Below are 13864 nucleotides of genomic sequence, written 5' to 3' on the forward strand. Positions count from 1 at the left end.
TTATATAGTTATATAGGGTATATTTTCTCTCCAAAGGACAGATACTGTAAAATATAAATGGGTTTTATTTTCCTTTCATTCTATCAGTTAGGGAGACTCCTTTCTTCAAATTCCACCATTTTGCTATCTCTATGAACCTCCCTCATTCCAAAGTCACATCGGGGACAGACCTGTGTGCCCTCTTTAGTTTCAGACAAATGAAAGAGAAACAGCAACACCAACATTCTAAAATTCTAACTGCAGAACCAGTTGTGTGATTTCTGGTCTATTTAAGGTCCAAGTTCCTAAGTAAAAATATGTGTTTGAAATTATCACTAGAAATTAACTTAAAGTTTAAATTGTGAAGAGTTGATAAAAACACTTTAATTACAGTCAAAAAAATCTTTAAATACTTTTCAATATTTTCCACTTACTAAACAAGAACGTATCTTCAGCGTATTTCAAGCAGTGAAGTTTTAGCAGCAGGTTAATGTTAACAAGGAAAAAAACTGAACAATACTTATGTTTTCAGTAAAATTGAGTTTTATATGATATATAGAGATCTAACCTACAAAAGCTTTGAGCAAGCACTTGTAAAGATCTTGGTCATTTACCTTGAGCAACAAGATCTTTCCTTAGCAACGGATAAAGTACAGGCTCCACTCCATCCATTTCCTGGATAATAAGTGTTTTCCCAAATCTCACTGCCAGCTCAAGAGCAGTTAGGAAGTTCGTGTCCTGGGCAAATAAAAATAAATTCCTTTGATTCATGGGGTTTTTTTTAAATATTAACACTTTGAAATGAACAGGATGGCATTATACGAGGAGTCCAAATGTAAAAATCAGTAGTATAACTGAAAAATTCTATTTCAAGCATCATATAATATTTCAGGATCTAGCCACAAGTGTTCAATTTAAATAAGTTTGATCTGTTCAGCTACTGACACACAGGCAACCTGTTTACCACACCTAGCTCTCCAAGTGCTGCATCAGAGGACAGCAGGTCTACCATAGGTCTTGTGTCACATCTGTCAGGCACACCTGGAAGTCCTGGCTAGTTAATGCATCTCAAATGTTATTAGGTAGCTATGTCTCAAAAGTGAATCAAGACCTAACGACAGGATTCACATTGGTATTAGGATATCTAAATCCAGTCTTTTGTGTGTAGGTGTCTAAACATGCACATGGTGTTTAAGATTCCATTACGGTCAACGGAGATTTTAGACAATGCAGAGAACAGAACCTAAAAGGCAATCAAGCCAATCAGCTAGCAGGGGAAGCATTGAATTACCGAAAGATATGTACCTAGTACCACCAGAGAGCATCTAAAAGGCCTGCACAGAGCTGGCAGGGATCTGTGGAAGACCTACATTCTGTTGAAGCAGTATCTTGAGGCCAGGTGGCGTTCAAAAAGGGACTTCTGAAAGGCACTAGTTGCCTGTCTATGTGTGTGCAACTGAGCCAAGCCTTGCCACCCATGTAAATAGTGACATGCAGACAATCTCAGGTACTTTAATCTGGAACTGAAATCCAACCTACTATTTCCAATGTAGTTAATACAACACAAAAATCATAGGGAAGAAATGTATATGTACTCCTGAAGTCCAGTGAACTGCAACCAAGAATATAAAAGACTTCCCTGTTTACAAATATTTTACAATCCCCCTCTCAGCAGGAAATACCAATATTCTTTGAGAGAGCAGCACAAAAAGGCAAACTTGTAGAAGTAGTACCAGATCCTCTAATTTTAAATACTCTGATTTCCTTCTCGAGTAAACCAATTTTCAGTACCATGTAAGAATCATTGTCACCCAGAACTGTGTGAAAAATTATATGCTTCATGGAATATAACTCATTTTTGGTGATCGCTATCACAACCCCTTAAAAACTGGTCTCTAAAGACTGGAACAGAGCAAGCTCAAGCAGAAAAGAATTGTAATGCCAAGATTAAATACTGCACCTGTTGGTTAATAACTTCCAGACGTGACTCCTTCAAATGTGTCTTCAACCATTCAGTAGCCCGGAAAGAGGGGTCTATCAAAAATGGACAAACTTTACTCTAGGGGAAAAAAAAAATGTATATATTTACTGAAATCTATTTTGCTTAAAAATAAAATTTAATTGAGTCCTTTTTTATGTCCCCAAACTAATGGTATAGTCATCTTAAAATCTTTTTCATTAACAAACTCTTTAAAGAAACAGTAACAGCCTATTAACAAAATTACAACAAACAACAGTAGAAGGAATTTTATGTCTTTTATTTTATTTCTTCCTTAAAAAAAAGAGCACCCAAACCCAAAATTTGCCTGCTAAAGTTAGGCAGTTCTTAACCTTCTCTTAAAAACAGGAGTCTCTATTCAATTAGTATAATTTACAGCTTCTGTAATTCACAACTGTTCTAAACTCAGAAGAAAAGGTATTATGTTTCCTTTTTCTTCCTGCAGTGGGCAAAGGTACAGCACTTCTGTTTTTGGACCTCAATGTATTTTAGAAAGAACAATGAATATAAGCACTTTGCAGGTGAATAAAGATTCAAATAGCATTTCACTTATAATCACCAACAAATCCAAATCTCAAACTTGCAAATACTACAATGTGGAATATTTTGGTGATAATTGCTTAGTAACGCGTATACTGACGAGACAGCAGGTTTTCATTTTAATAAAAACTTTATCAATGTGTGGTTCCCATACCAGTATCGTGCAAAGCTTTACTATTTTATTATATTATATAAAGATATGTTATGCTATACACATTGCTTTCTAAATATTGAGATTTTAACCACTGATATACTAATTATGTAAGTGCTCAGAACTTACATAGTGATCACAACACAGAGTGACCACAGAGATGGCAGTAAGTGGGGCAAGTGAAAAGAGATCTATTCACAGTTGACGTGCATTTAACATTTCACAGAATCACAGAATGGTTGAGATTGGAAGGGACTCCTGGAGGTAGTCTTGTCCAAACCCCCTGCTTTACCAGGGCCACCTATAGCTAGCTGATGGCCCAGGACCGTGTCTAGATGGCTTTTGAGTATCTCCCGGGATGGAGACTCCACTACCTCCCTGGGCAACCTGTGCCAGTGCTCAGCCACCCTCACAGTAAAAAAGTGTTTCCTGATGTTCAGATGGAGCCTCCTGTGTTTCAGTTTGTGTCCACTGCCTCTGGTCCTGTCACTGGCTACCACTGAAAAGAGCCTGGCTCCGTCTTCTTTGCACCCTCCCTTCAAGTATTTATAGACATTGATAAGGTGCCCCATGGTCCTCTCTTCTCCAGGCTGATCAGTCCCAGCCTTTCCTCATAGGAAAGATGTTCCATTGCCTTTTTGTGGCCTCTCACTGGACTCTCTCCAGTGTGTCCATGTCTCTCTTGCACTAAGGAGCACACAATGGGACCCAGGACTCCAGGTGTGCTCTCCCCAGTGCTGAGTAGAGAGGAAGGATCACCTCCCTTGACCTGCTGCCAATACTTTGCCTAAAGCAACCCAGGACACCATTAACCTTCTTTTCAGCAAGGGCCCATTACTGGCTCATGTACACCTCGCTGTCCATCAGGACCCCCAGGTCTTTTTTTTCCAAGCTGCTTTGCAGCTTGGTGGCCCACAGCACAGGTTAGTACATTGGGTTGTTCTTCCCCAGGTGCAGAACTTTGCAATTCCCCTTGAACTTCATGAAGATCTTGTCAGCCCATTTCTCCAGCCTGTCAAGGACCCTCTGGGCAGCAGCCTGACCCTCTTGGTCTATCAGCCACTCCTCTCAGTTATGCATCATCAGCAAACTCACTGAGGATTTAAAAATGTATTTTCAGCAATTCTCTGGCTCAGTCTGATAGAAGAACACTTTCAGGGTTTGGGCTTTTTGGGGTTTTTTTAGATTCTGAGTCCTTCTATTCCAAATTGAGTGACTACACAGGTCTCAAACTGAAAGACAGGGAAACACAGACAGTATTCAAGCATCAAAACATGATACGCACAAAAGCTTGAGAACTATACTGTAAATGACAGTGCTAAAATACCATGTCCAATTCCAGTTTCAAAAGGATGCTGAAAAAAACTACACAAAGAAAATTATTTGAGCTGAGGGACAGCTAGAAAAAGGTCTTAATGCACAGTGAGATTTTTAAGAGCTCAATGTATTCAACTAAGGAAAAAGTTGAAAATAAGATTTTATTATAGCATATAAGTAGCTTTAAGGGTACAAAATGGCATTTGTTGAAGAGCTTTTTAATCAAACTGTGAAAGGAATAACTAGATCTAATATCAAGATGATACAGCAAAATAAATTTAAATTGGAGAAAAGGCTGTAACTGATTTGAGAGAATCCTCAACCATCCAAGCAAAGTACCTGTGGCAAATGGAGATTCTCCTCATGGCATTAACTCTTTACTTTCTAGCAGATCTAATAAATGACTACATTATAACTACAATATTATGTACATAATTGTACAGTTGCATGAGTACACTTATTATATATATATAAAACTGTATGATAAAACTGAACCATCATTAGAAGCACAGTAGTATCATTCTTTCCTCAACTATTATTAGCTACTGGCCTTAACTGAATGGCATTTTGTATCCTATCACAGAGCTAATTTTGATGAAAACTGAAGGTTCACAATCTAGATGCTTTCAAAGGTATCTGCATATAGCCTGTTCCTTTTTCTGAGAAAAAAAGTATTAGAAATGATAGGTCAAAGTGAACATATATAGGATGTAATAGTCCACTGATTGTATCGGTGTTAATGGTTATTCACACTTTAGGCCTGAATAGACTGATACGGGGTTTTATCTGTTCAACGTGTGGAAGAAAATTCAAAAAGTGAAAAAGAAAAGCCTGTATTTTCTTCATCTGTTTTTTTTTTCTTTTGATACAGAATACCCAGAATTACATGAGTATTTGTTTCTCTGTATATGTTCTGTGGTGCTAATAAAACAACAGAAATAAAATAGTTCAAAATTTCAGAAACATGACATGTTGCTGAAATTTGTAGAATTTTAAATACTTCTAAGACAAGACAAAAAAACAAATTTACCTGCAAGATGACAAGAGCATTTTCTATTGAAAGGTCATCTGAAGGTAAACCTTCACTTTTCCAGACTAACTCCTCACTTTCTGTACACAGGAACCGCCGTAAATTGAACTCTGATAAAAGAAAGAGTGTAAGTTTGTGCTAGTATTTATAGTCTGCATAATTTTTAAGCATTTACCACTCTATATGCAGTGGAGACTGTCTAATGCAGTGCAAGTCTCTAATTCCCCTTAAATTTATTATTTTATTGCTTGAATTTATTACTATTAACTAGCTGATGTTATAAAAATATTTAATGGTGTTATTAGCACACAGATAAAAATGATTACTGAATAAGCAGAAGCATTCAGAACGCACTGGCAAATTTACAACAGTTAATGTGAATACATTCATTCATGTAAACTTTTCTTTTTAAGCAAGGCCTACGGAGCTAAATCTTAAGAATTTGTAAGTATTTATAATCTTAATAATTAATAGAGTAATTCTGAAAAATAATCTGTCTGTATATACAAGTAATTATTGTGTAAGAAAACATCATCACTTTTCATTTGGAAACACCAAGACAATTAAGACTGTTCATCAGAAGTCACTGGCATTTCTCACTTCCTCAATTGAGCTTAATTACTTTCACACACACAGAGACACAGACAGACACACACACAGAATTACGTTCAAGGCCTGCTGATTTGGTCCATTCATCCAAGCTGGTTTTCCTCTGATCCTCAGGAGCAGCAGAAAGATAAGTAATAAATGCAGCTGCTAACTGAGCTCTTTTAGGCAATGTAGCCAGCTCATCTGCTATCTCTGACACCTTAAAAAAAAGATTACAGAACATATAGGTATATTGCACACAAAAACTATGTTAATATTTGTCAATAGTTACTAAAAAGTCGGAATTAAATTTGCCTGCCATTGAGAATACAGTTGAGACAGTCTCTCTTCTTAAATTTCAGGTATCTATACTGTTATCTATACCCAGCTAATCCACAGCAACACACACATGGAAGTATGGGAAAAGCTCGGCTTAACTCCGGGCTAGAGCATGGACAGATGTTTCTGAGAATTTAGCTACTAAAAATATATTAATTTGAAGAACATTTCACCTTGTCACTTATAAGCAACGGGGTAAATAGTATTATAATAAGAAAAATAAGAAATATGTGACCCTAGTCACAGTCAACTAGTGAGTACCACTTAGAATATGTACACAGATACTAAATATTACATGTATCTATGATACTTAAAAACATGATTCACTGCAGACTTACATGATAAGATACATTTATCACATATCTTCAAATAATTTATCTGCACACATCACATCTGCTTTGAAATGTCCCAGTATTTTGGAAAAAAATACAGTGTATCAAAATAATATATGACTGCCATAATTTGAAAGTTTGAAAGTACTGTCACTTTTTTACTTAAATCAAACTGATTTTTAAAAAAAGCTCATATACAAACAAAAAAATCAACCTTTTATTACTTCTTTCTTACTTTAAAGGGAGATGAATACTGCTTTTTAACGTTCTCAATGTGAGATGAGTTCCTGACTAGTCTATCTACCAGTTTGGTCCATAACATACCATTAATACATAGTCTAAACTTTCTAAAGAGAGGGATAATGTACCAGAGCAAAAACTGTGAGGAATCACTTTTAGAAGCATTTAAACTTTGGGGTTCAAATATACCAAATCTTTACTATAGCAGATGGAATAGCTGTAAAGCTACTTGCAGAGGAAAACTGACAAGAAGGATTTATCTAATCCTAACTCTGTTTCTTCAAAATGCAAGCATTTAGTCTAACTAATTGTTTTGGCTTTTTTCAGTGTCAACGGAGAGACAGGACCATGTCTCTCAGCTGGAAGACTTCTCCTATTTTAAGATACGCAAAAAAGCTTGGTATCGCTTTCTGGAGCTGATAGGTATTTTCAGCTTGTATACATCTCAAAATTTCCCTTTCTGTTTCAGACTGAAGAAGGCCTTCTGTGTCCAAAGGCTTGCCAGTTTCTCCCAAATATGTCATTGGAGCAAATAAAATATGCTCACTTTCCCTACTTTGGAAGCAAAAAAGTTTCAAACACATAAGTGAAGACTTCAAAAGCAACCCAACATTTTGGGTAGGTCTACATTTCCATTTCCAACATCAATGCCATAAAGGAGGTATGTTTTAAGGCTGCAATTGTTTAATGCTTTCCCCAAATCTGTCCCTTTTGATTGTATCTCAACTTGGAGGGTCCAACTGCTGGGATGTTCAGCCATCATAACAACATTATTACTATGATTGAAAAACGTCAAAGAATGTTGTATGTTCTATATTAAATACTGGGGATTTTTTTTACACATTCTGTAGCTATGTGATATAGGTAACTTGCACAGTGAAGTAAAGGGAAGTTTCAGAAAGAAGAATTTTATTTCTAATGAGGAACTAAATAAATGTACTTTTAGGAGACATACAGAATGGCAATAACTCACACTCTCCAAACAGTGCAAAAATTGTATTTTCAAATTTGCAGCTACAAGATGTATTGATGAAAATTTTCACTAACCTGGATGCTCCATCTTTTGTGTTCCCTATCGAGTTGATTTATCAGTACCTCTGCAGCTTTCAATGTTTTCTGAGCTTTACTTAGTTCTGCTTCAAGTTTTGCTGCTTCTGTTGTTCTACTCTGGAACCTGTAAAATAACTACAGTTTGTAATTGCTATCATGAATGATTATAAATTTATGGACAGCTATTTTCAAAGCAGTTTAATTGGCTGAATTTGTCATGACTTTATCCCTTATTGTTCATGAAGAACACAACTACATTTCTTTTTTATACCTCCTACTTCTAATTGGCAGATCACCTTGTTAGACTTTTAACTAAAAAAGTTTAGATAGGTGCCCAGGGAAGATTTAATAATACATTTGCATTATAGACTATAATGTCTGAAAATCACTCCTTCTTCTCCTTAAACAGACTGACTGATTTAAGTGCTTGTGTTAAGTTTTTTTCTGCACCTAGTCAGGACAGCTGCAGGCTCAATGCCATACTATACATTTGTAACTTTTTGATAAATTTAATCTATGAAACCTTTAAAGGAGAATATTGCTAATTCACACAGATAAGCCAAGTTCAATGCCCTGTACCGTATTTTGTAAACTACTAAAAAGTAAGAACATGGCACAAACAACAGTCAAGGTTTAGGAATTACTTCGCAATTTTTAATATCTAATTAGCTTAATTCATATTAAATTAATTAAATGCATTTAATAATCCACTTTTTAAAGTAATATATTTAACTTTAGTATATAGTACTTAGTATTTAGTATATAGTACTCTTTTTCACAGAAAGAGTGGTCGGGCATTGGAATAGGCTGCCCAGGGAGGTGGTTGAGTCACCATCCCTGGATGTGTTTAAGAGATGTTTAGATGTGGTGTTGGGGGATATGATATAGGGGAGAACTTTGTAGTGTAGGGTAGATGGTTGGACTCGATGATCCCAAGGGTCTCTTCCAACCTGGACGATTCTATGATTCTATGATTCTATAGTATCTAGTTAATCTAAGACATCACTATATAGCTGAATGACGAGAAGAATTCTCCAATTTTTTTTTTTTTGCAGACTACAAAACATACTTTTAGTAATATGCAGATAGTCAGGTTGCAAAGCATCTCCTATACTAAATACTTCCTAGAAACATCGAACTAAAAGACTTGGATTAAACTGAATTTGGAGAAAGCATAAAGGTTCACGTAGCTATTTTTATGGCAACGTGAGTCATGTACTTGATGAGATGCTAAGAAAAAAGGAGCTAACTAGCTAACTGTCAGAGAAGTAGGCCATCCTAAAAGAAATAGAACTGCCTTTATTCAAGCTGTGATCAGTAGAAGCCTTGTACAGGATTGTTTCCAAAGTCCTAAGGAGACACTGAAGTCCCCTTAGAGTTAAAAAGTGAGCGACATACTGCTTATCTTTGACGTCTACAACACCTACACTAAAGGCTTCCAACACAGTCCATACTGAGAAGCGAGTACTTTTAAAGAGCATTTCATCTGATCGATGAGATGAACTGTATTTATTTATAATAATATACAGTATAATATACAGTATTTATTTCTCTCCAATGAGTGTACAGATAGACTAATTATTGCTACTTCTGATGTAAGTATCTTGCAGAGCAAGGAGTTACATTTGGTTAGATAAATTTCATTATTAACACTGTAAAATCATCAATGTTTTTATTTATATCTTGAAATAAACTAAACAAACTTACTTATCTTTCAGCTCTGATACTTTTTGACCAACAGAGTTAAGAAGATCTTCTAACTTCTGTTTTCTGTCTTCAGTTTTCTTGAGATTACTACGAAAATTGAACATTTATTTTAAGAATACGGATCGAAAGAAAAAAAAAAAGAGTAAATGTAAAAGGATAGTCATTTACACAGAGATAGTTCAGACACAGTTCTTTCTTGTGATTTATGTTAACAGAAATCTGTTTTCACATATAAAAGTTCTGACTACTTCTCATCACGTAGCTTTAAAAATGGAAAACAAACACCTCATTCCAATGAATTCTTTAAGATCGGAAAAAATTCTTCCAATACAGAATTTTAAGACCTGGCAAAACAGTCAGTATAGATTTCTCAGGTTATGGATAGTCATAAGACTATGTCATATCTTTTTGAGCCAAAGGAGAGACTGATTATGCTTGGTACATGACTGAAAAAAGAGGAACTACACAGCTCATAAAATACCATGGGGTTTACTGGCAGAATACATTTGAAGCATATCTGGGTTGTTAATTTCTCCCTGACACATTTCAGCTGAGACAGGTAACGTGACTGGCCAAAAACTATCCAAGGCATAGATTCCAGGAAAATCAAAATATTGCACACTTACTTTTTCTGTCTCAGCATGAACTTTTTATTACCTATGGATGAGGTACGCTTTCTTCTATCTTTCGTTTTTAATAAACTTCAATTCCTCCTTGGCAGCTTTAGCTTCACCCACCACCATTGGAATTAAGAACATTTATTTTGTAAGAGTGTCTAACTTACGCTTCCAAACCAGCCTTTTCTTTTTCCAAAGGCTGAATTCGTTCTAGGACATGGGAATACTGGACATTGGCATTCACCCAAGCCGCTAAAGGAGCAGCTGCAGCACTGGCTCGTTTAGCATTCTGAAAAAATCAGTAACAGTTACAAGAAAGGCCTTGAAGTGTAATGTAGATGAGATAAATACAGGATAAATAATTGCAGCAGATTTACGAGTTATCAACTTAAATATGCCAATTAGCCAGCTCCTCTACTGAACTAATCTTTTAAATTGTTACTAAGAGATTATATTGTAGGCCATCAATCTGTGTAAAAAAAATAATGTGTAGCTTTACAACTATGAAGCTTCACTGAAGTTAAGAAGTTTTAAATTAATGCATAATTTATCAATGTGTTCCTTCTTAGGGAACTAAAACTTTCCTTTCAAAAGTAGTGTTTAGGAATTCCTTTTTAGAGCTACTGCCAAAGCAATTCTCAAAGATCATCCATACATATAATCATCATTAGTCCGCCTTTTTTTAATTAAGTGTACTGTTACTGCTACTTACTGTACTCTTACTGCTACAAGGAGGCCAGAAGGAGCCAGTTACAATTCCTTGATCTGAGTTCTAATCTATACCAGTGAGAAAAATATCTGAGGACTTGACCCTGTAATGACTTTTCATCCCACCAGCTCCTCACACACCAACAAAATTCTCACTGTTAGCGGCTGTACACAACATACTAATCTCTGCTACACTTTCATCTCTTTATACTGACAAATTCTGTGAGCAGAATTCATTATTTTTTCCTCTAATTTAAGTTCATTCTAAAAATTATGTTGGGAAATTAGACAATCGTATTTTTTTCCTCTTTTTTTCCTTTTCTCTTTTTTCATTGTATGTAATGCAAACAGGAATTACCTTTGGATCAAAAGATGTTCTGTTTTTAGAAAGAAGTTCTTCAACACTCTCTCGTATTTCTTTTGGAATATTACGGGCATCAAAGGTTGCTATGTCCTCTCTCACACCTCTTTTGGCCAAGAAACTGTAAATAGAATTAAATAACTAAGTAAAACAGAAACAAATGTTACCTATGAAACCAAAGAACATATTATTCATGAATATAATAGAAAGTATTTCATATTTTAAATTACTGTTTAAGATTAAAGCTTAAATAAAATTCTCACCTCTTCATGCTCACCCATGATGTATCAAAAATCCCCATCAGCCGTAAAACGCCTTCTAGTATGTCTCTGATTATGTCAGGGGGCATCCGCAGTGACCGGATTTCTGACAAAGACTCTGGCTTTATATTTCCAACTGCTAACTTAGCTTCATTAACCAGTGGCTTAAAACAAAAACACATTTTAAAATGGGATGAGGATACAAGAAACTGAACACTTGCCATTTCAGTTTTCATACAATTTCTTGTTCTTTTTACGTATTTTATTACCTAACCAACTGCCATTGATACATAGTCATGTGCACAAGTTATTAAAAAATTGCCATGTGTTTATTAAGTGATAATAAAGATATTTCCATATAAAACAGCATATTACAATCCTAATTTTTCATTCAGCACTGTAATTCATAAACATTATATAGATATTAGTATCAGTCATGGTTTTTGCTCTTTCATTGCTTAAAAGTTAATTGTGATACAGATATGTTTTAATAGTGATGGTAATTACTATTTGTAAGCATGCCTGTAAAGATATGTAGAAGTACAGGCCACAAAAGCTTTCTTTTTTCAGTAGATAAATCCAGACAGCCTTCACCCTTATCAATAAAGCAACCAAATGAGAAGAAAACAGAAGGAAGTTAAAGAATGTCAATAAAGACTGTGCACACTTTGCACATCCTTCATATTTATCAGACCACAGAAAGGGATTACGCTAATCCTACAGTTCTATGTCACTTTCAATACAAGGATATGATTCCTTGGCACCTATGATATTTAAAAGGAAAAAAAAAAGTTGCTGTACTTTTTCCTTATTCTTTAGTATGATTTTAAAATGGATGGGATGAAAAATAGAGACTAAAAGCAATGACTGAATAAATACCTACCAAAAAACCTAATGCTTAGCAGCTGTAAGGTCTCTTGAACAAGCAGTTTGCTATAGTCTCATCAGGACTATATCGTTTTCAGAATTTAGCAATAACTGGAATTTATCTCTAATTACACTATTTCCATTCAGCTGATAGTACTAAGCTCTGTGATATTACCAGTTTGACCAAGGCAGAGTAATGTAGTTTGTCTATATAACATATTAATAATTTTTACATATTCCATAAAATCTGCAGAACCGAGCTGTAGACAATGGCAGCATAAGGAATAGCAACTGGGGGTAAGATTTGGCCCGAAAATTCTTTCTGTAATTAAAATCTAATAGAATCTAAATGCCAAAATGACAATCTAAATCTGGCAAATAGAATACTGTCTTCTAATGCAAAAAAGTTTTAATATCAAAATAACTAAGAGCAAGATTTAAGAAACACAGGGATAAATTTTGCAGAACAATTTTGCATGGCAGGACTTGAGTAAATCAAATAAAATCAGACTGCAAAATACTAGCTTTCCTTCTCAGCTCTTACCTGAACCTCCTTTAGTTCATTTTCAATTTTTCTTTTTCTTTCTTCTATTTCTGCAGCCTCTTCTGCTATCCGGTGTTTTATTTTTTCCATTTCTGTTTTTCTCTCACTAGCATTCTGTAAGAAAAAAGAAAAACAATACTATTAGTTTTCAAATGTACACAGATTTTATTCCTTTAGGACTCATTTCTTTTAGTCTTGATTATAATATAATTTGCACAATGACAATTACAATAAAATATCTGTGACTATTTGATATTAGACAGGTTGATTCAAAAAAATAGCTAAGCATTTGGCTTAATCTTATATTTATGTAACTAAATTACATGGAATAAACGTCTTTTGGTTTCTTTACCACAGACAAGATCTGTACCTCTGGTTTTGAGGCTCATTATGACCTTTTTTCTCCTTGACTCTGACTTACCAAGATGTTAGACCTCCTCTAAAAGGATAAGAGTGACAACCTCCATAACATTCTTAATACATTTGAAGGTAGTATCTTCCTACCATTGTCTTTGTAGCTGTTCACATTTTTATTTCTTTCATGGCACCATTAAAACTCTGCTTTTCTATAATGTTTATAAAAGCAGCAGTTGTGTTGGAAGTAAAGCCTATTAGCCTAAAAATACTAATACAGTATCAGGGCTCAGTTTTGGGGCCAGTCTTGTTCAATATCTTCATTGATGATCTAGATAAGGAGATTGAGTGCACCCTCAGTAAGTTTGCGGATGACACCAAGATAGGTGGGAGTGTTGATCTGCTTGAGGGTCGGCAGGCTCTACAGAGGGACCTGGACAGATTGGACCAATGGGCCAAGGCCAATGGGATGAAGTTTAATAAGGCCAAGTGCCGGGTTCTGCATTTCGGCCACAACAACCCCAAGCAACGCTACAGGCTTGGGGAAGAGTGGCTGGAAAGCTGCCCGGCAGAAAAGGACCTGGGAGTGTTAGTGGACAGCCGGCTTAACATGAGCCAGCAGTGTGCCCAGGCAGCCAAGAAGGCCAACGGCATCCTGGCTTGTATCAGGAATAGCGTGGCCAGCAGGAGCAGGGAAGTCATCGTGCCTCTGTACTCGGCACTGGTGAGGCCTCACCTCGAGTACTGTGTTCAGTTTTGGGCCCCTCACTACAGGAAAGACACTGAAGTGCTGGAGCGTGTCCAGAGGAGAGCCACCAAGCTGGTGAGGGGTCTGGAGAACAAGTCCTATGAGGAGAGGCTGAGGGAACTGGGCATGTTTA

General features: G+C 35.8%; 1 protein-coding gene across 1 annotated transcript in view; it reads right to left on the bottom strand.

The window, feature by feature from the left end:
• DYNC2H1 (dynein cytoplasmic 2 heavy chain 1) overlaps nucleotides 1-13864 on the bottom strand; it is a 180898-nt gene that overhangs the window by 102886 nt on the left and 64148 nt on the right. The window contains exons 56-65 of the mRNA XM_074153785.1: nucleotides 12630-12743; nucleotides 11222-11382; nucleotides 10956-11079; nucleotides 10057-10178; nucleotides 9273-9359; nucleotides 7563-7689; nucleotides 5683-5824; nucleotides 5017-5126; nucleotides 1940-2038; nucleotides 594-717 (exon numbers count right to left, since the gene is read on the bottom strand). Coding sequence (XP_074009886.1) covers nucleotides 594-717; nucleotides 1940-2038; nucleotides 5017-5126; nucleotides 5683-5824; nucleotides 7563-7689; nucleotides 9273-9359; nucleotides 10057-10178; nucleotides 10956-11079; nucleotides 11222-11382; nucleotides 12630-12743 — 1210 coding nt within the window. The remainder of the gene's footprint in view (nucleotides 1-593; nucleotides 718-1939; nucleotides 2039-5016; nucleotides 5127-5682; nucleotides 5825-7562; nucleotides 7690-9272; nucleotides 9360-10056; nucleotides 10179-10955; nucleotides 11080-11221; nucleotides 11383-12629; nucleotides 12744-13864) is intronic.

This window comes from Numenius arquata, chromosome 1 (assembly GCF_964106895.1).
Source record: "Numenius arquata chromosome 1, bNumArq3.hap1.1, whole genome shotgun sequence".
Classification (NCBI taxonomy): domain Eukaryota; kingdom Metazoa; phylum Chordata; class Aves; order Charadriiformes; family Scolopacidae; genus Numenius; species Numenius arquata.